General features: G+C 54.2%; 4 protein-coding genes across 4 annotated transcripts; 2 read left to right on the top strand and 2 right to left on the bottom strand.

Annotated features, from left to right (window-relative positions):
* Positions 1 to 50: 50 nt before the first annotated feature.
* INTS15 (integrator complex subunit 15) lies at positions 51 to 7632 on the bottom strand. The gene is made up of 6 exons (XM_064153420.1): positions 7291 to 7632; positions 6088 to 6309; positions 4713 to 4878; positions 3123 to 3650; positions 1412 to 1451; positions 51 to 845 (listed from the first exon to the last, which is right to left on the bottom strand). Exons 1-6 carry the CDS (start codon positions 7480 to 7482, stop codon positions 638 to 640), a joined length of 1356 nt encoding a protein of 451 aa, XP_064009490.1. The 5' UTR covers positions 7483 to 7632; the 3' UTR covers positions 51 to 637.
* A 2319-nt stretch (positions 7633 to 9951) lies between these two features.
* On the top strand, positions 9952 to 13104 carry LOC135180725 (deoxyribonuclease-1-like). The gene is made up of 8 exons (XM_064153429.1): positions 9952 to 10098; positions 10643 to 10731; positions 10881 to 10964; positions 11090 to 11205; positions 12043 to 12155; positions 12462 to 12619; positions 12698 to 12794; positions 13051 to 13104. Exons 1-8 carry the CDS (start codon positions 9952 to 9954, stop codon positions 13102 to 13104), a joined length of 858 nt encoding a protein of 285 aa, XP_064009499.1.
* A 1800-nt stretch (positions 13105 to 14904) lies between these two features.
* On the top strand, positions 14905 to 18950 carry LOC135180724 (deoxyribonuclease-1-like 2). Its single transcript, XM_064153428.1, has 8 exons — positions 14905 to 15051; positions 15379 to 15467; positions 16427 to 16510; positions 16619 to 16719; positions 16794 to 16906; positions 17137 to 17291; positions 17409 to 17505; positions 17979 to 18950. Exons 1-8 carry the CDS (start codon positions 14905 to 14907, stop codon positions 18027 to 18029), a joined length of 837 nt encoding a protein of 278 aa, XP_064009498.1. The 3' UTR covers positions 18030 to 18950.
* ECI1 (enoyl-CoA delta isomerase 1) lies at positions 18232 to 24584 on the bottom strand. The gene is made up of 7 exons (XM_064153427.1): positions 24497 to 24584; positions 24071 to 24199; positions 23087 to 23214; positions 21863 to 22009; positions 20505 to 20626; positions 19633 to 19811; positions 18232 to 18745 (listed from the first exon to the last, which is right to left on the bottom strand). The coding sequence occupies exons 1-7, from the start codon at positions 24546 to 24548 to the stop codon at positions 18582 to 18584; spliced, it is 921 nt and encodes a 306-aa protein (XP_064009497.1). The 5' UTR covers positions 24549 to 24584; the 3' UTR covers positions 18232 to 18581.
* Positions 24585 to 25550: the final 966 nt, after the last annotated feature.

A 25550-nucleotide genomic window follows, 5' to 3' on the forward strand; every position in this document is an offset into this window, starting at 1 on the left:
CCTGGCAGAGGCCTAACAGGTTGGACTTTCTGAGACAAAATGGCAGAATATTTTATGTGTCTTAAATTGTTTCCTTTAATAGGAAGTGCTGCTTTTACTCTACCTTGTGCTTCTGAAACGAACATTTGTGTTCCAAAAATATACAGTGTACACATACTCTGTAGCTATAGATACAAACATTTACAAAGAAATGAGCAGGCTGGAGTGGAGTAGCTTGAGAAATCTCACACTTTTCTTTCTGACCCTCCTGGAGCAAGAGCAGCTGGGATCCCTGTGCTGTAAACAGATCAGGGCTGCTGAAAAAACATGACTAAGAGCACACCCTTGGTGATGATATGAAACAACGCAGATCCAAAAGATTTCAACACGCTGCAGAGGTTTCATGTTTCTGTTGCCTCTTCCCAGCCCCTCCTTTAGTCCCTGTCATCTGCCTTAGGATCTGCATCCCACATCCAAACTGGCTGCAGCCTGCTCGTCCTCATCCGTGTCCTCTCTGCTGCTGAAGGGACAATCCCTCACGCAAGCACTGCTCAGCTCTACACCAAAGAGGAAAATGTGGTTCCCGAGACATTTGGTTTCATCTGCAAGGCTTCCTTGAACTAAGGGGGAACTGGAGACACTCTACAGTCCTAGCACTTCAGCGAATGGGTCGGTATGGGAATGTCATTCCTGGTATAAACGTCTGTACGGGGTGAGCCGGGAGCGACGGATGAGCTGGGAGTGCCGGGTGTGCGGCGTGAGCAGGGTAACCCAGAGGAGGGGTATGGATGTGAGGGTAAAATCCTGGTGGCAGAGCACTGTGAGTTGGTTGCTGCACTGGACCTGAAATCACCAGCTGGAGCAGGCTGTGGAGAGAAATTCAGAGAGGGGTAAGGATTAGAGAAGGCTTTTGTTGTGGCTCTTGCCAGCCCACGAGGGGTTGGCTTCAAGGATAGTTCATGACCAACACATGGCACTGCTGAGCGGCAAGAGGGAAGGGATTGAATTCTGAGTCACAGATTGGCTTAGGTTGGAAGGGACATTAGAGATCATCTACACCAACCTCCCTGGCAGGGATGCCACTCAACTAGCCTCAGCTCAGCTGCTCAACACCTCATCCAATCTGGCCTTATGGAACACTTCTCCCTCTCCCCTGCCTTTCTGGTTTCTCTTTCCCTTTCTGTACATTTGCTCTAACACAGGCTGGGCAAAACGACCTCTAATGTGGGAGACACTGAAGTCAGAACTTCAGCTTGCAAGAGAAGGAATAGCCAGCACTGTCACCATTACCCTTGTGCTGAAGTATGGCAATGAACGAGGGCAAATTTCCAAAAAGCAAACACAATCTTTTAGAGATGTTATCTCAACAGCCCTCAGGTGTGTGTCTTGCAACATGCTTCAAAGCCCACACAGAAGCAGAAAGGTCTCTTACTTGTTATGTGGCAGCCTGGAGCAGACAGTTCTCAGGTCATCTGAAAGAGGACAGGAAACATAACAATAAGGGTAAATCCAAAATTAGAGAAATTTTGCTCTCCTTAGAATTATAGAATGCATTTGGTTGGAATGAACCCTCAAAGGTCACCTTGTGCAACCCACCCTGCAGTCAGCAGGGATACCTCCAACTAGATCAGGTTGCTCAGGGCCCCATTAGATTTGACCTTTATGGTCAAGGATGGAGCCTCCACATATCTGGGCAACCTGTTCCAGTATATCCTCATTGTAAAGAACTTCCTCCTCATGTCCGGTCTACATCTACTCTACCTATATCTACAAATCACTGCCCTATGCTCCTGGAAACAGTTCCTCCCCAGCCTTACTGTAGGTGCCCTTCAGATAACAAAATGCAGCTATAAGGTCTCCCCAGAACCTTCTCCTTCTGCTTCCGAGGAAAAGGAGACTACTGAAAAAGCTCCAATCTCATTCTCAGGCCAAAAACTTCCACAGGAGAGAAAAATGTTCATCCATCTGATCAGCCACTACCTGAGCTTTCCACACCAGCCATGTTACTGTATGTTCCTCATTGAACCTGTGCTGCTTTGTTTCAAGGCAGACCAAGCCTCAGTGTAGAATGTGCAATACCAAGGTATTTCATACTCTGTTGCTAGAGTCCTTTTGGGAAGAGCTTGAGAATAAATTCCTGACTTGTGGATAAATGCACTCCCCAAACAGTGAAATAACTGTATTTCAGCAGCTGCTTGCACTGAATTACCTTCCACTTCTACAGGATGAACAAGTGTTCAGAAAGTACCAGGTAAATCAATAAAAACCACATCTCAAATCAGCCAGCAGCTCAAAGAACTCCACTTTTCTGCCTGTTCTTGTTACAACCAGAGCTACTTTATGAAAGATCAGAAAGAACAACACCGAGATTTGACCAGCAGCACCGGTTTAACCAGGGCAAAAGCCTCAGGTGCCTGTCTGGGCAGAGGCCACTCTGTACCTGTTAGGAAGCTTTAAACCTTGTTGCCTAAAAATTAGGCCTGTTTTCAAGAGAAAAGTCTGGTTGGCTGACACTGTGCTGGTGAGGCACTTCCCTTTTTCATCTCTGCAGTTCTTTTTTCAAGGACCACTTTTAGAGACAGACAATACAGACAAAAGACATGTTAGACAGCTCCTTTTCTAAGTATAACTGAAACTGCACACACTGAAATGAGGTCTCATTATAGGAGATCTGAAGGCCCAGAAGTTCCAGATGAAGATTTTTTGTTTGTTTTCAAATTCCTTGTCTAGCACACCCACGCTGTATGTTCATGTGCTTCATGGACTCTCCTCCAGCAGGCAGCCTCAGAGAAACACAACTAAACAGGGATTTTTCAATGGCTACAAGCAGCTCTGAGGGGGTCACATTTGTCTGCATGTCAGATAACCAGTTAGAACCCCCTTGTTACATATATATGTGATATAGCTGCAGGATTAGATCTTCAGCTCTGCATCAGTGATCTCTCCTTTCTTACTCCCCATCCAGGTATTTGCCCTGAGCTATTTCCTGCACTATCACTTCCTAAGAGCAGCAAACTACCACTTCTGCAGTCCACACATTGATATTTTTTTCTCCCTACCTCAAAACTCCCTCATAGGACATCCATATGCTGGAAGAAAGGAATCCTATGCCAAGGACTCCACCCGCCCTATAGACAACTTACCTCTGGTGCACAAGAGTGCTCCTGATGCCATGGCCACCTGCAAAGCCTGAGCCAGTCTGTCTAGAGCCAGTTCAATCTCTTTGGATGCATTGAGAGGGTTGAGTTCATCAGATAGTCTGTTAATTTCCTCAACGAGTGGAACTATGTGGTCAAAGGGTACTAGCCCCAGGCGCCCATAAAGGTTCTTTTCCGTTAAGTGCCCCTGAAGCATCATGAGAACCTGCAGGACACTTAGATGCAGTTTTGAGTACAGCTGGTGGTAATCTCTGTCTTCTCCTGCAGCAGAGTCCTTGGCAGTTTTGCCAGGGGGATGTCCATTTGAGAGAGAGGCTTTCTTCTTCCTTTTGTAAGCCAAGGGAGCCTTCACGCACCAACGGATCAGTCCAGTCAGTGGGGTGAGCTCCAGAAAGCCTATTGGCAGGTTGGCTGCAATAGGAGTGTTCAGGAAGGTGATGAGGATCAAGCGAGGGTCTTCAAAGATCCAGGAAACAATCAACTCCAGCAGATCTGAAGGAGGGATGAGGTCATCTGAAGATAGGAAAAGTTATTGCTGGGTATGCTGAGCTTTGCACCACAGCACGGGATTAATCTTTATGATCTCTCACACACACCCCTCCTGCACTGTCATGATTCCAGAACTTTCCCAACACTGCTGGTTCTCACAAGACACCACAGCAAACACTCCTTTGTCCCAGGAAGGGCACAACCATGTTTTTGTTGACTTCACTTTCTCCTCCTATGCTTTCTTTACAGTGAAGGTGGTGAGACACTGGAACAGGTTGCCCAGGGAGGCTGTGGATGCTCCCTCCCTGAAGGTGTTCAAGGCCAAGATGGATGAGGCCTTGAGCAACCTGTTTTGGTGGGAGGTGTTCCTGCCTATGGCAGCTGTCAGAATTAGATGATCTTTGAGGTCCCTTCCAACCTAAACCATTCTATGATTCTACAAATATACCACCAAATGCCAACATTTATTCCCTTTCTCAGTAAAGCTTCTTTTGATTTTCTTCTCTCCCACCCACTATCTCCTCACTTTTTCTCCAGTCTTCATTTATCCCTTGCCAGAGGCAGTACAACAAGTGAGGGAACAGGAAAAACCTGTTGGCCCTTTTCTTCTCTTCACCCTAATCCTTCAGCTCATTTTCTTTGTCACTTACCTAAACAAGTGGAAAAAACCAGTGCCACAACACACTTGCATGACAGGTAAAGGTGTATAAGATTCTCTAAAGGTTCAAGTGAGAAGTGAAAAGGTAGCCATGAACTGCAGCTTGGCCACAGACAAATTAAAACACTGACTTCACAGTCACGGTGCATCACCTCCTCATAGGAGATGCCCTCTGTGGAGGATGCTACCCTTTGTGCCAGGCATTACCATGCTGCTTCTCCACCAAATATTCAGCCATTGAGTGGTTATTTTTATTCTCCTCACGGTGACAGATGAAGCAACTGCCACACCCCTTAGCTGCTTCTGGCCATAATTACAGGGCAACAAGCACCTTCAGGATTTCAGCAGTTAATCTGCTTGCCACAGTTAATTTGTGCTGCATTACACTGCACTTCTTACTTCAAAAGACAGGGCTTGGAAACACCTACCTGAAGAGAGGTCATAGAGAGCTGTGACAGATGTAATGAACTGGCAGCAGAAGCGAGGACTGGCACTGAATATCTGCTTCAGAGTCTGGATGGAGCCTGGCACCAAATTGCAGTAGTCATCCACCAAGGCTTGGGCCAGCCTCACGCAGTACACAGCAGGGGTTCGCTGCAGGGGTGCACAGAGGGAAAAGTGGATTAAACTCAGCCATAGAAAATTGTACAGAGCAGACTTTAAAGTTTGCATGGCCTAAGCACCATGCCTGCCCGTATCACCCACCTACTTTGCTGTTTAAAGGTATTCTCAAAGTACCACGTGTTTTCTCTCTCTCAAAGACCCACTCAGACAGAAACACAACTCCTATTTCATAGTATTAGAGGAAATGTTGATTATTTTGTGTTTACAGTAGCTGTAATTTTATATTAAAACCTTTCATATCAGTATTCTTACTCAGATTACTTTTTTTGTACTACTTCAGCAACATCATTCAGTAGTTCAACCAGTTCAGTATCAGAACAATCAGTTCAGTAACTTCTCAGCTGTGCTTGACATTTTTAGTGTGGGAAAATTTCTATGCAATCCTCATGACACTTAAAAGCTGTGATCTAAAAAAAAATATGCATCATCTTCTGCTGTTCAGGTAACATCCTTTCCTCCTCCACCAGGTGAGAAAAGAGGGAACCCACAGAAACAATACTGGTCTGCCTTCTCCCACTCTTCTCCCAGCAGTCTTTCTGCTCTTCCCTTTCTGTAAAGCAAGTGCCTTCTGCACAGCCCACAAGGCAGTAGGACAAAGATGTACTTCCCAGGTAGAGAATTTCAATGGGGAAGGAGGAGATAAAGAAGACTCCTGATACACATCCACAGTTATGAAGACCAGACACAGGTATTTCATGTCTCTATCTCAGAAAAGAGGTTTGTCTCTTCTGCCATGCCCAAACTTGCACACAAGTTATTTGCCAAACTCCAAAGTTGGCGTCTCTGGGTAATGTGACAATGAACGAGCCTGGTTTTGTTCCCTACCTTGGTGATCCCCCTCAAACTTCAAACTTTCATTGTGTTGGGATTGGGTGGAAAAATGTTAAAATAAGAAGTAAAAAACCACCCTTCACCCACGGTGAGAAACCCCAGACTTTCTTTTGCCAGTGCAGCACGTAAATGGACTGGCAAAAGCTCTCCTTCGTGATAAAGGAAAAGACCTGAGCACAAAAGCAAGGTGAACTTGGCTGCAGCAACCAGGTGTTATATCAGCTGAAACTGCCAGGAAAGAGCAGCTGACTGCAACCAGCTGTCACCAACCAGTAGGTGACACTACGCCCCCGTTCACCCATCAAGGCACCCTCCCCTGCTTCCTCCCTGCCTGCACAGAAGCTGTACCTGCAGCCAGAAGGCAGCACACTCCAGAACAGGAACCCTGCACACAGCCACTGCCATGGAAACCAGCTTTCCCAGCAAAGCCATCCTGCTGTCATCTGCTTTGTTTCCTTGAGGGCTGAAGAGAGATGAGAAAATGATCTGCCGGACTGAATCCTTGGTTTGCTCTTGGAAATAATTGCACATGATCTCAAGGAGCTGAAGTTCCTGAAATGAATTCAGTCTCTGAAAGAAAACAAAAGTATAGCTGCAAAATACAGTGGGGCTTTTGAAGAACTGAGAGCTGCTTTGGTGAAAAACAGGAACAGGAAAGGCTGAAAGTTTTCCTCAGGTGTTAGAAACTCAGATTTTTTGCCCAGCACACATATTCAAAGCTTCCTGAACAACTGAAAAGCTCTAAGTTGTATTTGAATACTTGGATACCCAAGATGGGTGCTTACTGCACCTGTGCATGCTGCCCATGGACTGAGATGAGATCAACAGTAATACTAGGGTGAAAAATATTTCCTCCCTCTATTACCCAGAAAGGTTGGACCAGATACCCTTGAGGTCCTAGGACTGCTGTTGAGTTGCTAAGGTGGGTCACAGCTGAGCTCAGTAGACTCCAAGCCCATGCACCCTGACATTCATCAGCAGCCATGGTGAGGTTCCATTCCAGCTTCAACCCACACACAGCCCTCTAATAACACTGGCAGGGCACAGACACAATACTGTGAGGCAGCTGGCAGTCCACCACAACTTCCCAGCACCCTGTTACGTCTTCCCGAGCTCTGGTTAGTCCATCGAGGTCTTGCCAACCAGTCTTCTCGCCAAAAAAAACCCTCAGTAACCAGCAGCCCAGCTATCTCATCCTGTCCTCTTAGAGCCTCGGTCTCCAGCAGCAGCTCCCCGAGGAACCTCATCCCATCCCTTCTGTGCTCTCTCTCAGTCTCCAGCAGCATTCTAAGGATCCTATCCTGTTCTAAGGTCTCCAACAACAGCCCCCTCAGGGATCCTGTCCTGAGCCCTTGGGGCCTCAACTTCCATAGCCACTCCCCGATGCTACGCCCGGCCTCTCAGCGCCTTACACAGCTGGTCTAAGGTAGCCTCCAGGGCCTGCCCTGCTTTCCCCGGGCCTGGGCCTCCACCATCCCCGGCGGGGACTTTCCGGCCTCTGAGGGCCCCACCAGGCCTCACCCCTCCAACCGCCCGGCCTCCGGGGCTCACCTTGGGCGGAGCGCCACGCTCTTTTGGCACCTGGAAGAGGAACTCCTCCAGTAGCTCCGTGGGGCCCTTATCGACGAGGGGCAGCGGAGCGTTCTGCAGCTGGCTGCTGAAGTAGATGTCTAAGTGGTACAACACCTCCTTGGCGGCGCTCAGCGCGTCTCGCCGCAGCAGCGAGTGCCGGATATCGCTCATGGCTCCGAAACCCACCCAGAAGAGACCTCTCCGCTCCCCGCCGGCCCGGCCCGGCCTGGCCACGCTCGGCGCGGCCTCCCCCAGCCGCCGCGGCACAGAAAGAGGTTGCGCTACAGCGGCCCCGCTAGGACAAAAAACATCCACTCGCTTCCGTTGCCGGCAGCGCCCCCTGGCGGACATCCAACGGCGGAGAGGGAGGAGGACGATGGCTTGGAGCTGGGGGTTGGGCCGTAAAGGGTCTTGGCCTGGAAGGAGTCCGGCCCTGAGGGGTATTGTCCCTGGGGAGCTAGTCTAGGGGTTGACATAGCGGGTCTTGGCCTGGGGCAAGCCTGGCCCTGAGGCTGAGCAGAGTGCGGTCCAGGCGCCCGGGTGCATCTCGACCTGATGTGGGAGTCTGGCCTGTGGGGATCTTGGCCTTGGAAGGGGTGCCTGGACCTGCCTGTTGGCAGGATCTTGGGGAGCGTAGCCCTGGGTCTGACCTGGAGAGCCTCAGCCCTTTTATAGCGGCGAGTCTGGGCCCAGTCCTGATCCCACTGTGCAGAGTACGGTAAATGCCCTTGCTCTGCTCTAGGGGGCGCCTGGCCCCGGGGCGGGGGCTGCCAGGGTCGTGTTCCACTCAGCCCCTAAGTTGCGGCTGACACTGCAGGGGCCTGGCATGGCCCTCCTGGGAAACGCGGCAGCTGCCTTCGGAGAGCAGCAGGACATCAGCAAAGGCCACAGGGCAGAGGTAGGGTGTGTGTGGGGTGCAGCACACCTCAGCACCCTTGCAGATGGGTTCTGCCTCAGGTGACCTCCTGAGGAGGATCTAGGGACAGGCAGCATGACAAGGACTCATCATATCCAAGGCTCAGAGCCGGTGGGGCTGCAGCAGGACTCACAGACTGCACTCAGTCCCCAGCACTGGGCATCCACCACTCCCAGCTTGTTGGATTTGCAGGGTGCTGGATGATCTGTCAGTGAAATAAAGACTTATTAAGAGAAACAGTAGCTGGTGGTGTATGAGAGCTGCCCATGCCCCGGACTGCAGAGCTGCTGTTCCCCACGCACGGTCTCTGGGATTCCCCGCACCTCGCGGATCTCTCTTGGCATTTGCATTACTTCAGGCACCCTCTGGGCCTTACCTGTGGCAGGAGGTGTTTGCTCTGGCTGAAAGGGTTGGTTCTTGCACTGAGCAGACCTTTATTTCCGTGAAAAATGCCATATGGAGCCTGCGGCCTCACACAGTCCTTGGCTGCGCAAGCACTTGGCAAGGTGAGTCTGTCCCTCCCCATAAATGCAGGTGCACGTCCCTCTCCTTCCACAGACCTTGGACAACACAAAGGTACGTCCCTTTCCCCTCCTGCACCCCAGCAGCCCCCCTTTCCCATGTTACCTTCTCCATCTGGGCTTAATTTTGCCATTATGCTAGCTCAGGGTGCAGCTCAGAACATCACCCAGGATATAGTGGATATAGGAGCCTCTAGGCTGCTGTGTCCTGGGAACAGGGAAGATCTGTGGAGCTTTGGGCAATCTTTGGCATGTCCAAATCATCACATTACCAAATTGCTATGTCACCCACTGGAGGGGCAGCAGCACTCTGGATGGTAGCATTTGCAGCCGAAGCAAGGATGCAAGTAGGAAAAGGTAAGGACTTATCTAGAGCAGCTGTCCCCGGAGAAAAAGTAAGCCTGGGGGCAGCAGGTCCTTCCTCTGGCCAGGCTCCAGGGTTGCCAAAAGCTGTGTGTCTGCTGATCCTCTCAGCCCATCCTGGCTTACAGTGGGGCAGGACACTCAGAGGAGTTTAGTGTGGGCAGGGCTCAGATCCCATCGGCTGGTGAAACATTACCTCGGGCAGCTGAGTGCCATGGGAAATACTTCCCAAATGCCTTTCCCCGTGGTGGAAGCTGCTGTGCTGCCTCGGTGAGGAGCTCTAGGAGACTCCAGCTTGGGTGAGGATGGGGCAAGGATCGTGCTGGGGGGGGTTGGAGTATGCATAGGTGGGCAGGATGCCCCAGGTGAGGATGCTTCAGGCAGGGAAGGAGGTGGGGACAGGTATCAGAGGGGTTCATGCTTTGTCCCAGTATGGCTGTTGTGGGGACTTTTGGGTCTCTGGCACAGACCCAGGGAAGCATGGGAGAGACACACTGCTAGTTCTTGCTGCCAGAGCCAGGAGAGGTGTCTGGGCTGAGCGTGGTGAAGGAGGAAGCAGCTGCTCTGTGTCACCCTTTGCCAGCAAGCTACCTGCTCCAGCCTCACGGGCAGGCTGGCCTCCCTCCAGGAGGGGCAGGCGTGATGAGGCCCTGTGGCAGCAGGAGCTGGGTGGCTGGATGGGAGAGCACCATCCCTGTGACCTGGACGTTTGCTGGAAAATGCAGACTTCCAGTGAAACCAGTACAGCCAGTGGGAATACACTGGTCACCCTTCTCCTCTGCACCGAATTCCACCCCCAGCCGGGGGTGCTGAGTCCATCCCTGCCCCTCTGCGTGCAGGATGGTGTCCTCGAAGCTTGTGCTGTCAGTGCTGGTTGCAGCTCTCCTGCTGCATGTGGCCACCACACTGAAGATCAGTGCCTTCAACATCAAGGCGTTTGGAGATGCCAAGATGTCCAACCAGACGATCGCAAATATCATCGTCTCTGTGAGTGCTGGGGGTTGAGGGGCAGTCCCAGTCACTCTGGTCTCTGGGATGTAGCCAGCTTGGGGTAGTTGGACACTAACTTTCTGCAGACCTCTATCCATCCACGCATCCACCCACCCATTAATCTACTTGTCCACACAACCCCATCCACCCACCTATGCCTGCTTGTCCTCCACCCACCCACCTATCCATCCATCCATCCTCTCTTCCCCCATCTCTAACCTGGACCTCCTTCATTCTTGCTGATCCCCAGCTGAGGATGGGTGATGCTTGGTGCTGCCCAGGTTCCTCACTCAGAGCAGCCTGCAAGTAAGGAGATGCTAGGATGGTGGGTGGTAGACAGATGGGTGTTAAAGGGCACTGTGTCACCCCAAGGTCCTTTCAAGACAGAGGGCACTGGAATCAGCAGAGGAACTCCCTGGGCTCTCAGGTCCCTACTGCCCTTCTGTTGCCACCTTGGGAGCCTTCACAGTCCAGGCACCTGCGTGTACCTCTGTGAGCAGCTCCTGGCCAAAGGTGAGCAGCTCTGAGCTTGTTCCCCCAGATCCTGTCAGGATATGACATTGCCCTGGTGCAGGAGGTCCGGGATGCTGACCTGAGCTCTGTGAAGGACCTCATGGCCAAGCTCAACAGGTGACCTTTATGACACAAGGCACCTTCAGATGGGAGGTTGGGACAAATCCCAGCTGGCATCTTGCCATGGCTGGGACACCAAAGAGAGCCTGATGGGTGCTGGGGAGCACAGGGAGCCTCCTCTCAGCCCTTCTGCATCTCACTCCCAGTGCATCCCCGCATCCATACGACTATTTGGTCAGTGTCCCCCTGGGTCGGACCAGCTACAAGGAGCAGTACCTCTTCATCTACAGGTAAGGGATTCTGCCAGGGTCCATCATCCACTGTGTCACCTACTGTCACCCTAGTAGCTCCCAAAGGGTGGTGGGTACCGTCAGGGCCCTGGCTGTGGTGGGGCTGCTCTGCTCTCCTCCCTCAGGTCAGACATGGTCTCTGTGCTGGGAAGCTACTACTACGATGATGGCTGTGAGCCCTGTGGGACTGACACCTTCAGCAGGGAGCCCTTCATTGTGAAGTTCTCCTCACCCACCACACGTGAGCAGAGCTGGTGTCGGGAGCTGCCTAGATCTGGCACAGGGTCCCCTTTGCACAGGGCTGAGCCTGGATCTGTGCCTGATAGGGAGGAAGTTACACCCTGGAACCCAGCTCAGGGGCTCCACCAGGGTCCTTCACTGCTGTGAGGGCTTCTCCCACCCATGGGTTCCTGAGGGTCCTGTGTACCTGCCCAGTGTGGCCAGCGCCACCTGCTGTTTCCCACCATGTAACATCTGCCACCCTCTCCCATTGCCTCCCATCTTCTATCATCTCCCACCATGTGTTCTCTCCAGTGGCATACTCCCAGCTGTTTCCCATCGTGTCCCATTTCCTATCACCTACTACCAACCTTCTTGTGCCACATCCCACTATCTGCTTCCTCCAGTTGGTTGCTGTCACATCATATTCCATCTCCTCTCATATACAGTCTTCCATCATCTGCTGTACCCCATTGCATGCCACTTCTCATCACCTACCATCCCCCATCACCTGCCATTTCCCACCCTGTTCCATCTCCTGCCCCATGCCATCACCTCCTATGAACCTCCTAAGGCCACACACACTCCCACTCCTATCTCCTTTCTGAAACCACAGTGGCTTGGAAAAACTGATGGGAAACAAGCAGCAAACCCCAAACCACACACAGAGGGACACAGGTCCCTGATAGAAATTCCAACCCAGAGGACAGGCAGACCACAGAAAATCAATTCACCCTTCACCTTCAGTAGCTTTTCCTGGCTGCTAGGCAGGCCTTGGCCTGGGGTGGTTCCCTGGGCTTTCTGCTCCCTTTGAGTGCCCTGCACCCAAGCCAGGGGCTGACAGCCAGCTCTTTGACAGAGGTGGAGGAGTTTGTGCTGGTGCCCCTGCACTCCGAGCCCAGCCATGCTGTGGAAGAGATCGATGCGCTCTACGATGTCTACACCGATGTCATCGACAAGTGGGCAACTAATGTAAGGGGTGATGAAGAGCTCAACTGCTCCCCAGGGAAGCTGGGTGGGTGGGGTATGGCCACCACGCATGGACATGACCCACAGAAAACCTCTTGTACCCATCAGAGTAGCTGCCAACTCGGCAATGTCCAGGTGGGAGCTGTTGGGTGGCTCCTCTGCCATTACTGGGGGCTTGTATCCCTGTGCTGAGGAGCCCCCGGGGGGGGGGGGGGGGGACGGACAGTTCTGCTGCCCTCTAAAGTTTTAGGGAACCCTTGGTGCCCTGTAAGGTCCATGGGCAGGGACACAGTGTGTGCTGCTCCACAGAACATCATCCTCCTGGGAGACTTCAACGCCGACTGCTCCTACGTGACCAGCGCCCAGTGGCCGTCCATCCGCCTGCGCTCCCTGGACGCCTGCAGGTGGCTCATCCCCGACAGCGCCGACACCACCGTCGCCGACACCACCGACTGTGCCTATGACCGGTGGGTACTGCAGAGGTGGCACAGCGGCTGGCATGGGGGGCGCTGATGGACACTAACACCACTGTGATGCCCTGGCAGCATCGTCGCCTGTGGCACGGCGCTGCTCCAGGACATCGTGCCCGGCTCTGCCACCGTCAACAACTTCCAGAAGACTTTCCACCTCCAGCACAAGGATGTGAGTGAGGGGCTGGGGCACACGAGCCCATTGGCACTGGGATCCAGTGCACTATTCTCCTGGGAGTGTGGGCGGGCTCCCTCCTCTCCAGAGTGTACCCAAGGGTGGCATGACCTCACCCCCTGCACTGATGCAACCTTCTGCTTGAGCATTTTGGGGCACTTTGTGAATTCTGGGGAGTGAGGCATTGGGGTCCATGACAGTGATGGTGGATCCAGACAAGTTCAGCCACTTCTCTGCTTTCCCTCACACTCAGGCTTTGGCCGTCAGTGACCATTTCCCAGTGGAAGTGACCCTGAAAGCCCGCTGAGCCCATCCCTGTATTGCTGGCTACCAGGACACCCCAGCACACACCAGCATCCCTTCAGGGAGCCCACAGACTACCAGTGCCAGCCAAGCTGCCTGCCATTCCTGCAAGAAGCCTCTTTCTGGGGTCCTGTGGGCATGGCATGCCCTCTGCTTCCATTAAAAACGAGCCCTTTCAGCCCTTGCAGCTCTGGAGTGAGAGTCCCTTCAACCTCTTGCATCCAAGCCGCCGATTTCCCTACCAGAGGCAGTCCCACTGGGGCTGGAACCAGGGAATTCCCCGGGGCCAGAGGTCCCCTTCCACCAAGAGAACCAGACGCATGGGGTGGAAAGGGCAGGTCTCCCCTGAGCTGCCGGTGGCAAAAGCAGGAACACTAAGAAGGGCCCAGGAATCTGTGATCAGGATTTGGCTGCCTCTCTGTGGTGCAGGACCGTGGCTCACGGGGCCGCATCCTGCCGTAGCCTGCCTACCTGCGGGGTGGCTGACAGGGTGCTGAGGGTGAGGGTGGGGGGAGCTGGAGGACGTGAGTCAGCTCCAGGGGGTTCGTGCCTCTTGTGAGGGGTTTCGGTGCTGACGGGGCACTGAGGGACACCGGCGTCATCCCGTGACTGGTGCGGGCATGCCAAACCCGGCAGCGCACGCCGGAGCCTGGCGAGTGCTGACACGAGCTGCCGTCGCCTCCCCATCCGCCCTGCCGCCAGCTCCCCGCCAGAGCCACCGATCACTCAGCTGGGGTGGCACCACGTCCTGGCGTGACCTCATGTGCTGGGCTGAGGGACACCAGCCTTGCCGGGGCTGCTTTGGGTCGCTAGTGGGAATACTTTGGGTGACAGCTCGGGCTGCTTTAGGACACCAGTACGGCTGCTTTAGGTGACAGCTGGGGCTGCCTTGTGTCACCAGTGGCTTTTCTGGGTGACTGCTGGGGCTGCTGGAGGGGCTGTCAGCTGTCCCTTCTCGCCAAGGCTGGCAGTGCCGGCCCCAGACACTGGACACCCCATCGTTTCCTTCTCTCCCCTCTAATTACCCCGTCTGAGTCACCCACGCCCTAGGGGGCCACCCTAGCTGCAGCAGCCCGAGTGCCACACTACCACCCAGCCCCGCTGGGATGTCCCAGCACTGCCACACCTCCGCGGCCACCCCTTATCCCCTCGGCACAGGGGTGGCTATGCCAGCCCCGCCCTGCCACCCCGTGGCTTTTTGTTTCCCAATGTAGGAATGAACCCGAAGCCATGACAAAACCCCCACGGGGGTGTCCGACTCATCCTGCTTTGCCGGCACATCCACTGGGAATAAAGCCGCCCATCCCGCCCCTGGCGCGGCAGACGCGCTGCGCACTCGGCAAGGTAAGGGTGGATCTGGGCTCTGCGGCTTCAGCCGTGAACCAGGAGGGACTGAGATGAGCTGGGGTGAGTTAGGATGAGTTGGGATGAGGAGCTGCTCCCTTAGCCCAGCAATGGGGACTGATCAGGGACGTGGAGCAGCCCAGGGTGCTGGTGGTGGCTGGGACTAGCAGGTGCTGGAGACATGGTGACAGGGAGTAGAGCTGGATGATCCCGGGAGCGCTGAGTGCATTCACCACAGCAGGATGGGGTTTAACTTCCCCTGGGACCAGTGAGACAGCAGACATCCCGTGTTGGCTCGGTGGGCTGCTTCAGGCAGGGCCCATTATGGTACCTTGTCACACACCAGTACTTAGGAATGACCTACATGGTGCTTTTTTTTCTCTATCCCCAAATCCAAAGCAGTTTTCCAAGTCTGGCTCCTATTGCTGCATCTCTGAGATTCAACATTGCTCACAGCAGGATGGGGACTGTAACACTGGCACTGTCCCTGCTGGCTTTGGCTCTCCTGTGCCCAGCCACTGCCACGCTGCGCATCGGTGCCTTCAACATTCAGGCATTTGGTGACAGCAAGATGTCCAACGAGGGAGTGACAAACATCATCGTCAATGTGAGTGCAACCAGTGCTATGGTGGGACAGGCTGTGTGCTGGACTTGACCTGAAATGTGGCTCCTGTGCCAGGGAATGGACATGGATGTGATGGCAACCCAGTGCCCTGGGTAAATGAAGGCTTGGTGGGGTCCAAGATGGGGTGTCAGGCACACCCCACGGTCCCTCTGAGCTCTCCATGGGGGCGTTTGCCCTGGCACTGATAGATACAGAGGTACTGCATTCAACACCACGTCAAGGTGCTTGGTCAGGAGATGGGTGGAAGACAGTGACCCCGAGCTGGTCACAGGTTCCCTCTCGCCATCACCATCCCTCTTGGCCTCACAGATCCTGCGCCGCTATGACCTGGTGCTGGTGCAGGAGGTGCGTGACTCTGACCTCAGTGCTGTCACCCAGCTCATGGAGGAGCTCAACAGGTACGAGTGGAGACAGGGCCAAGAGTGCCCAGACTCAGACACCAGCATTAGCAGGGGCAGTCAAACTGGCTGAGCAATAAAGGTCAAAAAAAGTCATCCATCAGCAGAGGGTTTATTTATGGGAAGGGGTATAGGAGAAAAATGCAGGGCTGAAGCTTTGAGCAGGCGCTGAAGCACCACCAGGAATAATCCAGGGAGGGGAAGTGGCATACAAGAATCAAAATCCACCTCTGAAAGCTGAGTGGGAAGGGTGGGAAGGAAATACAGTTCTGGAGAGCTCCAGCTGCAAAACCTATCAGGAAGTGGCAGAGGCTATGAAGGGGAAGGGGGCAGACAGACCCTGGGTACAGCAGGGAGACCACAGGGTGGACCCATCAGCAGTAGGTGCTCCAAAGTAAGCAGCTTAGGCACTCCAGGAGGAAAAGGAGCTGCTGGGATGGGCTAAAACTTGGTATCACAGGGTGTCAGACCCTCGGCCAGCTGGGTGCTGCCCCTGTTTTGAGTGAGGACACAAGATGGAGCTGGGCAGAAGGGCAGTGACTGCTACTGAGCAGGTACATCCAGCCCATGTCCTCACCCCTTTGGTGTCCCCTTCAGCGGGGTCACAAAGCAGCCAAGGCAGGGAGGATGATGCCAGGCTCCCAGGGTGCTCATTAACCTAATTTAGCTTTGCTGCAAATGAAGGTGAGGAGCATCCCTGCAAAGAAGAGGGTGACAGGAACCTGCAACCTGCCTGCAGCCAGGTGTGCCCAAGGAACCACCCTGGGGTAGTAGTGACAGCAGTGTGGCTTGGAGCACTGCAGCCCATGTCACCCCACTGCTGGGACACACTGGGCTGCAGACACAGCAGAACAGGACTGGCTGGTGCCATCCCCATGGTTGGACCAGTCTCTGGCCATACTGAGGCCACTCCAGGATGGTACCAACCATGTCATCATCCTGCTTTTGTGTCTCTGCAGCGTGTCCAAGTCCTCATATGACTACGAGATCAGTGGCCCGCTGGGACGGGAGAACTACAAGGAGATGTACCTCTTCATCTACAGGTAACAGGGCTGGGTGTGCTGCCACCTGTCACCACGGTGCCACCAACACCATGGAGGGGCCACAGGGGCTATGTCTAGCCCAGGGTCACCATCTCCCTGGTCCCACAGGACAGATGTTGTGTCTGTGGTGGACACCTACCAATATGAAGACCCCCAAGATACCTTCAGCCGGGAGCCATTCATCCTGAGGGTCTCAGCACACCGCACCAGTAAGCTAGGGGATGAGTGATCCTGGGTGGTGGCACAGGGTGACCATGGGGCTGACTTCCTTCTCTCCTGGCAGAGGTGGAGGAGTTTGTGCTGGTGCCACTTCACTCAGCCCCGCATGATGCCGTCGCTGAGATCGATGCTCTCTATGATGTCTACTTGGCCATCATCAGGAAGTGGGGGACAGATGTGAGTGCCACCAGCATTGGGGGTAGCACCAAGGGTGGGTGCTAAGGCCCAGAGACCATTCAACCCATACTGAGCCCCCACTCTGAGGCCAGTGCAAGGGTGACGAGGTGGGAGCCCCGCTCCTGCCAGGGGTGATGCCCCAGGCCCCAGGGCTGACCTCCGGAGGAGGACTGGTGTTGGGGTGACCTGTTCCCCAGCCACTGTGAGCTCCCCCCATCTCCCCACCACAGAACATCATGTTCCTGGGAGACTTCAATGCTGACTGCAGCTACGTGCAGCAGAGCGATTGGTCATCCATCCGCCTGCGCACCAGTGACCTCTTCAAGTGGCTGCTCCCTGACGACACAGACACCACCGTGGGCAGGTCCAACTGTGCCTATGACAGGTAAGCAACACCACAGTACCACTGTCCCCCTCCTCAGCACCCTGCAACTCCCTGCCTATCCTGCACCACCAGCAGCTGGGGCTGGAGAGGGACCCAGCACCCCTATCTCCCTGGCAGGATCGTGGTGTGTGGTGCCAAGCTGAAGAGAAGCATTGTACCAAACTCAGCTGCTATCTATGATTTCCAGCGTGCTTTCCAGCTGAACCAGGAGGAGGTGAGTCTGCTGGGGGTTAAGCAGTAGCTGCCACATTTAAGCATCAGTACAAAAGTGGAGTTGCAGCCATCTAAACAAGCTGGGGGTGACAAAGGACCTGTGGGTGGAAATAAGAGAGGTGATTTGGGATCACTGCCTGATCCTGTAAGGAAGAAATGAAATACATAGGGTTTTTTGGAGGCCTTTCACAGGCAGTTCTCAAGGGCTTAGGTCAGTCCAAGCCAATCTTCAACCACCCACAACTGGCACAGAGATCCCAAGTGAGACATAGGAGTCTTGCATGGCAGGCACCCTAGGTCATACCTGGTCATCTCTTCGTAAGAGGTGGCAAAGCTGGAGCCCTGTGTATTGACTATATTTGGGCTGGGGATATCATGTCCCCCACCAGCAGGCAGAAGGTTCTGGCAGTGCCCTGCCATGACTCAGGGCTCACCAAACCCCTGAGTTACACCTCCCCACTTCTTGTTCTCCAGGCCCTGGCAGTCAGCGATCACTACCCAGTCGAGGTGAAACTGGCAGCTTGAACTCCCACTGCTGCCACAGACCGCAATTCAGCTCCAGTTCCCACCACCATCCCATCCAGGAGCCCTCCACATGGGCTGCTCTGGGTCCCAGTTTGGAGAAGAGTCACTGCTGGCTGTGCCCAGCACACCAATCCACCACGAACCAGCACCTGAGGACAAACCACCAGCCAGAAAGTAGCTGGGGAATGAAGCATCCATCTCCTGCCTCATCGAAGACTTTATTGACAAATCTCATTTTGCAATTAGCTGTTGTACAGGAGGGATGAGATCCAAGGACCAGAAGGCTTGGGCCACAATGGTGTGAGGACCCTCTCCTTGTCTGTTCCTCAGAGGAGCTGAGCAGGCAGCTCTCCTTGCTCTCAGGAAAGGCAGCAGTGGTGACAGGCACTCTACAGGAACTAAGGGGAAGGGACATTTGGTTCGGCCATGGGAGCAGGATCACATCACCCAATGCTGACACTGTAGATGGCTTCACTGTGAAAGTCTACAGCTACTGCAGCATTTTGGAGGGTCACTAGAGCTCCTGGAACCAGGCCCCAGGCCGCTGGCTCCTTAGCGCTTCTTCTTCAGCATCTCCATATACATGCGAAGTGATTTCTGGATGGACTCTTTGGAAATGAAGGTGGTAAAGTTCTGAATGTCTTCCTCTCGGTGAGCTACCAGGCGGTCCAACACTGCCTTCCTCATCATGGACTTGGTGAGCTGACGGGCATGGTCTGCAGGGAAGAGAGCGAGGATGGGGAACACACACAGTCCTCAGCCCTGACCAGCTCTCAGACACTGCCACCATGTGCAGGTGTCTTCAAACGGGGAGGTACCACCAACAAAGGCCTCTTTGAACCATCAGGGAAAGGTGAAAGAAAAACCCACTGGCTGGAAGCTGAACTGGATGAATTCTGACACAATAAATTATGATCTGTACCACTCATCAGGGAGACAACTGATCTGCTAGGACAGGGGACAAATGTTCTGCAGCTCTTTCTCTGCGTGTCCACCAGAAGCAGCCAAAGAGTGCCACCTGATTGCACCTCCCTGTGGCACTCAGGTGATGTGGGATGGGACAGCTCCAGATCCAGCCCTGGCCAGTGGAGAGCTCTCTCCCAGCCCAGGAACCACATGTTGCCAGTCCTGAAGCAGCCCAAACATGGATGTGATGCCTGCACTTGCTGTCTGTCCTCACGCCCCCATTGCCATCCGCAGCTCAGCAGAGCCAATCCAGACCACAGAGATCTGGCAGCCACTCAGCCTCTTCCCTCAACTCCATGGCAGCTTTCCCGGGGTAACACCTCCACTGCCAGACATGGAGATTCAGCTTGTATCTAGAGCTCAGGCACATCTGGATTGACTCAACAGGGCTGGCAGGGCTAGCCAAGCTGGAGCCACATGCCCTGCAGAACCAGCTTGGTGCCCTCTTGTGCGGGGGCACTGGCAAGCCTATCTCTGCTAGCCCAAGGCTGCCTGTGTTGAGCTTTCCTACCTCCCAGTCATCCACACCTTCCCTTTAAATCACCACTGCTACATATCTCCCAGGCACCAGCCCCAGTACTGGCCCTTCCCACCCAGATCAGATCCGCTCTCTCTCTGCCAGAGCTGCTAGCCTTACCGGGAAGGGCCAGCCACTGTGCCATGACAGCTAGAGCCCTCTCCTGGAGCTTCTCCTCTGGCACCAGCTCATCCACGAGGCCAATCTTGTGGGCCTCAGGTGCAGGGTAAAGGGTGCCCAGCTGAAGGGAGCGTTCAGCGACTCGGTATCCCACGACATTCACAAATGTGTCCTTAAACCTACAAGAGATAGGAGGAAAAGCCACAGTCAGGGAAAGAAACACTCGGCAGCAGCTGCATGCAGATGTGAGAGCTATGCAGGTGTGGTCCCACTCCCCATCTATGGGTCTCTACACAGTAGCTAGGGGCTCAGCCACGCTGTGCTAAGTCAGGTGAGCAGTCATTGTGGGTACTACCCCAAGAGTTTTCCCTCCTCTCTTTGAGATCTGCTTTACTCTCAGTGCCCAGATCCCAGCTGTTCCTCCTTGCTGTGAGATAAAAGCTCATCTCCAAAAGCAAGTTGACACCTTCTCAGAGCAACTATTAGAGCCTATGTCTCAGTGTAATAGTGTCCCTATGCTCCCAGAGATCTCCACATCTATGGGATTTTGAAGTGCTTCCAGAGAGAAGCCTATTCCCAAGCTGAGTCTGACCAAGGAGATTTTCCAGCATTAATTTTGGAGCTGACTGTAGAGTCAGAACTGAGGTTTCTGCTGATGAAGAATGTGAGGACACTCTGCATCCTGAAAGCTTTTCAGATACCGGCAGGAGAGGACAGAGAAATGAGGCTCTGTGTCCTGTAGCTGCAACTGCCTGATTGCTGACATACAAAGTACAACTCATTAACCAGTTAAATGGATCAGTAAACTCCTTGAAGATGAATTCTTTTTAGAGACCTACATGTGAAACTAGAAGTGGGAGCCACTTCCCTACCAGAAGGGAGCCACAATGCCCAGCTGGGCTTCGTTCAGGCCAATGCTGAATTTGGGGTTTTCCACCATGATCCTGTAGTCACACGACAAGGCAACAAGGCAGCCTCCTGCTGGGCTGGCTCCCTGGCAAAGAGAAGGAGGGAGTGAGTCTAGGTCATAGTTACACATGTGCCTATGGCACCAGCTCCACTGTTTCCTCCAGAGCAGGGAAGATGCAGGCTAACAGAGCAGGTTTCCCTCATGTTTCTGATCCAAAACAGCCCTGCAGATTTATGGTAGGGTTTCTCCTTTCATTTTTCAATGCTCTTTGTTTCTGGCATTTGGCAGCCTGGAATTCTGGTGAATTAATCTGTGCTACTCAGGTTGCAAACCTCGCAGCAGAGATTTGCTGTGGTACTTTCTTGCAACCCTACAGGAGTTTTTAACTCTACTTAAGTTTGTAACTCTAATTGCCACAGAAAGACCTGATCTGAGGCTTTGTAAACCCTTCCTTTTGCAACTGTCTTTGCACATCTCAGTGCTTGCTTACTCCTGCAGAGGATGTCTCTGGGAAGCTGTTCAGAGACCCAGCTGCTTTTAAAGCCAACCTACAGACACAGAACCATAAACTGCTGAAGCAGCACTGCCCTGGAAAATGAAAACAAGACACTGGGTAGGTAGCAACCCACCTACAGACACTGAGATTCAGAAGGCACTTCCCTGATGGCTAAGAACTAAGGTTGGAGAGGCAAAATCCAGTGATAAAAGGGCTTAACATAAATTGTGCTTCCTGAAACTTGTGGCAGAGCCCGGCTGCCTTCCACCTCCTCCCCTCTAGTCAAGCCCTGCAGTGGCCAAGTAAGTGACCTTGGGTGACTCCTACAAATTTTGTCAGGGACAAAGCAGCTGGTAGGTACGACAGGTGTTCTGTGGACCCGTCCTAAGCCAACTGCTCAGCTTCTCTGAGTCTGCCATCAATTGCTCTCTGGGTTTTATCACTGGATTACAGCCTCCTGCTGGTTCTTCAGCCTGGAGGACAGACTCCCAGTTGAGTTCTCAGGGCAGTGCATGGCTCTTGCTGTAGGAAACACTGCTAAGGGAACCTCAGCCCCCATGAGCAGGATGTGAGTTGTGTGGAGGCTCTCCCTCACAGCCAAAATGCTCCTGTAGCCCAGCAGCTTTCACAGAGCCTGCAACATCCCATGGGTCCACACCTGCCCACATCCCAAATGCACTGAACCACAGACACATTGCCCAGGCATCCCCACAAATACAACCCTGTACTCATTCCAGTACTGACAAGCCTGATTTTCTGGCTGCCCCTGCTCACATGACGCAAGCAAGTGACAGAGTGCAGCAGGAAGGTGACTCTGGACATACATTGATTGCAGCAATTGTCACCATGTTGGAGCTGTACACTCGGAGCCACATCTCCTGCACGGCTCTCCAGAACTCAGCGTAGTGCTCCGTGCTCTTCCCGTACATCTCGGTGATGTCCAGGCCAGATGAGAAGATTTTGGGAACATTCTGGAGTTGGGGAAGTACAAACGTTTCTTAGATTCATGTGACCCTTCAGCCCTCTAACATGCTCAGCCTGGCAGCCTGAGAAAAGTGATAATTAAATGTGACACAAGCCAGGGTCTTTCAGGGTTCTGGAACAACGTCCTCAGTTCTCCCACAGCTTGGATCATCCAATCACCATGGCCTGCAAGGCTGGGACTTGGCTTGAGCACAATTACTCATAATCAGGGCCCCTGTGTAGGTGCATTGGCCACATAGCACAAAACCTGTCTGTGGGAGAATTTCTCCCGCAGCGGGGCATGAGCTGTAAACACGAGACCTTGTGATGGGAGATGTCCTTGGAGTCTCGCAGGCTCCAAGGAAGCTAGGCTGTGTACTGAGCAACCCACGCACACCTGCTGGGGGCTGGAATCTGCTGGCCCCTGGGGCGGACACAGCTCCAGGGGGCTGACCCTGCCAGCCCCCTGAGGTGGAACCACGGGCTGTTTTGATAAGGAATAACCTATCTGTGCCTTACACATATCTTTGAGCCAATCTGTACCTTCCACTTGTACCAATCTCAAACTAAGTTAGTTGTGCACGCCTCTTCCAAGCAGCATGTAAGCTGCTGTATTGCCTTAATAAAGCATACTGATGCACAGAAGCTACAGAGTCGACTCTTCAGTGCCCCAGTCCGCGTCTTGCCAGCCTCTGGACCCCGACACCTGTCCTGTCCCATTCCCAGGCACCATCTTGTACCCACATCACATCTGAGAATAAACACTGGCACCTTCTAGCAGCTCGCTCTGGGCAGTTCAGGAGATCTCAAAGGATGTGTCAGATTTGCAGATAATCAGGTTTGGGTCTAACGACAAATGACAATACTCAGCTGTTATTGTTCTGCTAGAAAAGGGCACAGAAGAAAGAGCACAGCCTTCCCAGAAACTCACTTCCCTCCCTCTGCGGCTGATCAAAGCTACCTCCCTGCTGTCTTGTGCCAGTGCTCAGGGAGCCAAGAGATCAAACATGAGCAAGGGAACAGCACCCATGCCTGCCAAACTGCCCCCGCCTCAGCTTGCACCCCGAGCCCAGGCCAGCACGTACAGATGTGAAGATCACACCACGGCAGGCCCTGTCATTCTCCAGCTTCTCCAGGCTTATGCAAAACTCGGTGAGGAAGTCCAGGCTGAGGCTGTTTACTGGAGGGCTCTTGAACTTCATCATGGCAACACCTGTTCCATGGTAAACACAAAGACATCAGAACCCCCCCACCATAGCAGCATGAACTGCCTTGCCCAAGGGAGCTTTACTTGCCTGTTTCCCTGCTCACCCAGAAGGTGTCTTTCCACTCCTGGCTCCCCAGAAAGCCCATAGCAGCAAGGCCAAGAGCAAGGCTCTGTCTTTGCCCAGATGTATCTACAAGCTAGGCTCACTGAGCCACCTGGAGCATGAACAAGCATGTGTGTGGTGGCACACTGTGTGTCACTGTGTGTCTCAAAGATTTGCTACTTCCCAAACCCAGTTCCCTTCCCTTTGGGCTCACTGGAAAAGGTTAAGCCCTTAGGTTCTACCCAGGGGATCATAAATCGTTCTAAGCCTGCTACCAACACTGTCACCCTGGCCAGCACAGCATGAAGGCTCCAACGCCTTGTGCCCTTCCAAACTGCACTACTCTACCCAGAAAGGTCCTCACTGAATGCTTAGTGCAGTCATGCCCTCAAGAAGAGGCATCCTTTATTTGGTGCAGGGATGTGGTCCTGGCACAGCAAACTCTAACAGCTGCTTTCTGTCACTCTACCAGGTCCCTAGAAGAGAGACCCTCCAGAAGGGATGTGACGTGGGCAGGAGACAGGGTAGGGTATGAGGTCTGCCCACACAGACAGATAGTTTGCTTGTGGCAGCAAAGTAGTACACAGCCACTTGAAAAGCTCATGACTAGTGAGGCTATCATCCCAAACAGCACCTCTGTGATGGTCCTAAAAGCTGGAGCTTTCCATGCCCAGGGCCACACAGGCTGTTGGACAAGCACAGAACGGGCCCTTTCTGTGTCCCACAGAGGTGGCATTGCAGAGGTATCACATGTCGTACCTGAACTCTCATTCAGCTCCACCAGTATCTTGTTGTTGCTGAAGGCACGACATGGGGCAAGCGAGAGGCCGGAGGACCGCCGGGCTGCTCTGCCCCATGCCGGTGGCTGGCGGCAGAGGGGCAGCACACCTGGGGGAGACAGCGACAGGCAGAGCAGGTCAGAGCACAGCACAGGATATGGGGACACAGCAGGTTACGGGGGACACCCTGACCCACTGAGAGAGGCCATTCAGGCACCTCGACGCACAACCGGGACACGTTGACTCACTTAAGGGAGATCGTAGGACACCCTGACCAGGGCAGGGGGACACAGGGAAAGGCGGTAGGGACACGCAAGTCGCGCGGGGGAGACACGGGGGGAATACGCTGACGCAGAGAAGGGAGGCGGAGGAACGCAAGTCCCCCCCGCTGCGGGGCCGGGCGCACCTGACCGGGCGATCCAGCGGCCGAGGGTGGGCACCACCAGCGCCGCCGCCATCTTCCGTCGCCGGATCAAGGGTACGGCTACGGGGCGGGGCCTTGGCCGACGGCACCGCCCCGCCCCCGCGGCACCGCCCCCGGCTCGGTCCGCAGTGCGCGAGTGCTGCCGCCCTGTGGCCGGTGCTGCGCTGTGCGCATTGCCCTGCCTGTGCTGCGTGCGGTGTGCGCCGCCTGCGGGGACTGTGCTCTATGCTGCTTACAGTGTCCCGCCCTGCTCTGCCCTGCCCTGCCTTGCCTTGCCTTGCCTTGCTGTCCTGCCAGCACTGTCCCGTCTGCCCTTAGAATCATAGAATCAACCAGGTTGGAAGAGACCTCCAAGGTCCAGCCTAGCACCCAGCCCTATCCAGTCATGTAGACCATGGTACCAAGTGCCTCATCCAGTCTTGAACACCTCCAGGGACGGTGACTCCACCACCTCCCTGGGCAGCCCATTCCACTGGCAAATCACTCTCTCTGTGATTTGCCATCTCTGCGGCCAGAATGTCAGTCTCTCCACGATGCTGCCCTCTGGCGGCTGCTCCACAAGGCTTGGCCCAGCAGGGCCACGCACCGTGGTGTCCGCCTCCTCCCCTGCACACACAGTTCCGTTTTTCTTTCCTGGCCCCTGACTCGGGTAGCTAGAGTCTCCGGGAGCTCCTGGGCTAGAGACAGCTACCCTCGCAGAGTGCCTGGCCCGCGGCTGCAGGGTTGGCAGTCCCTGTGCTGGGCTAGGCCCGTGGCAACCGCAGATCTCACGGTGGAGGCCGTGTCAGAGCAGCACCGCAGGAACCAGTGCTGGCCCTGCCGTGCGGGCAGAAAGCGTGCGGCAACGGCAGAAAGGAGACGGTGCTGACCCTCAGCCTGCTCCTTGCTGCTGACCTGTGGGGTGGCCTGACCCTGGCACCAGGACCAATGGCTCATCCTGGCCCCTTGCTGCTGCGGCGGCTGGAGGAGGAGGAGCTGGGTGCTCGGAGTGTGGAGCGGGCACAGCCCGACCTGTGCCTGAGGGGCGCTTGGCGTT

This window comes from Pogoniulus pusillus, chromosome 13 (genome assembly GCF_015220805.1).
Source record: "Pogoniulus pusillus isolate bPogPus1 chromosome 13, bPogPus1.pri, whole genome shotgun sequence".
Taxonomy (NCBI): domain Eukaryota; kingdom Metazoa; phylum Chordata; class Aves; order Piciformes; family Lybiidae; genus Pogoniulus; species Pogoniulus pusillus.

Bases quoted from the DNA above. Each gene is read 5' to 3' on its own strand.
- INTS15 (XM_064153420.1), bottom strand. From the start codon at position 7,482: ATGAGCGATATCCGGCACTCGCTGCTGCGGCGAGACGCGCTGAGCGCC. The intron at 6,310-7,290 runs GTGAGCCCCGGA...GTTTTCTTTCAG, and splicing joins AGCGTGGCGCTCCGCCCAAG to AGACTGAATTCATTTCAGGA. The intron at 3,651-4,712 runs GTAGGTGTTTCC...TCCTATCTTCAG, and splicing joins TCTCTATGACCTCTCTTCAG to ATGACCTCATCCCTCCTTCA.
- LOC135180724 (XM_064153428.1), top strand. From the start codon at position 14,905: ATGGGGACTGTAACACTGGCACTGTCCCTGCTGGCTTTGGCTCTCCTG. The intron at 17,292-17,408 runs GTAAGCAACACC...TCTCCCTGGCAG, and splicing joins TCCAACTGTGCCTATGACAG to GATCGTGGTGTGTGGTGCCA. The intron at 17,506-17,978 runs GTGAGTCTGCTG...CTTGTTCTCCAG, and splicing joins TCCAGCTGAACCAGGAGGAG to GCCCTGGCAGTCAGCGATCA.
- ECI1 (XM_064153427.1), bottom strand. From the start codon at position 24,548: ATGGCGGCGGCGCTGGTGGTGCCCACCCTCGGCCGCTGGATCGCCCGG. The intron at 24,200-24,496 runs GTGCGCCCGGCC...TGTCTCCCCCAG, and splicing joins CCGCTGGATCGCCCGGTCAG to GTGTGCTGCCCCTCTGCCGC. The intron at 20,627-21,862 runs GTATGTCCAGAG...TCTCTTTGCCAG, and splicing joins TGACAATTGCTGCAATCAAT to GGAGCCAGCCCAGCAGGAGG.
- LOC135180725 (XM_064153429.1), top strand. From the start codon at position 9,952: ATGGTGTCCTCGAAGCTTGTGCTGTCAGTGCTGGTTGCAGCTCTCCTG. The intron at 10,099-10,642 runs GTGAGTGCTGGG...TTGTTCCCCCAG, and splicing joins TCGCAAATATCATCGTCTCT to ATCCTGTCAGGATATGACAT. The intron at 10,732-10,880 runs GTGACCTTTATG...TCTCACTCCCAG, and splicing joins CTCATGGCCAAGCTCAACAG to TGCATCCCCGCATCCATACG.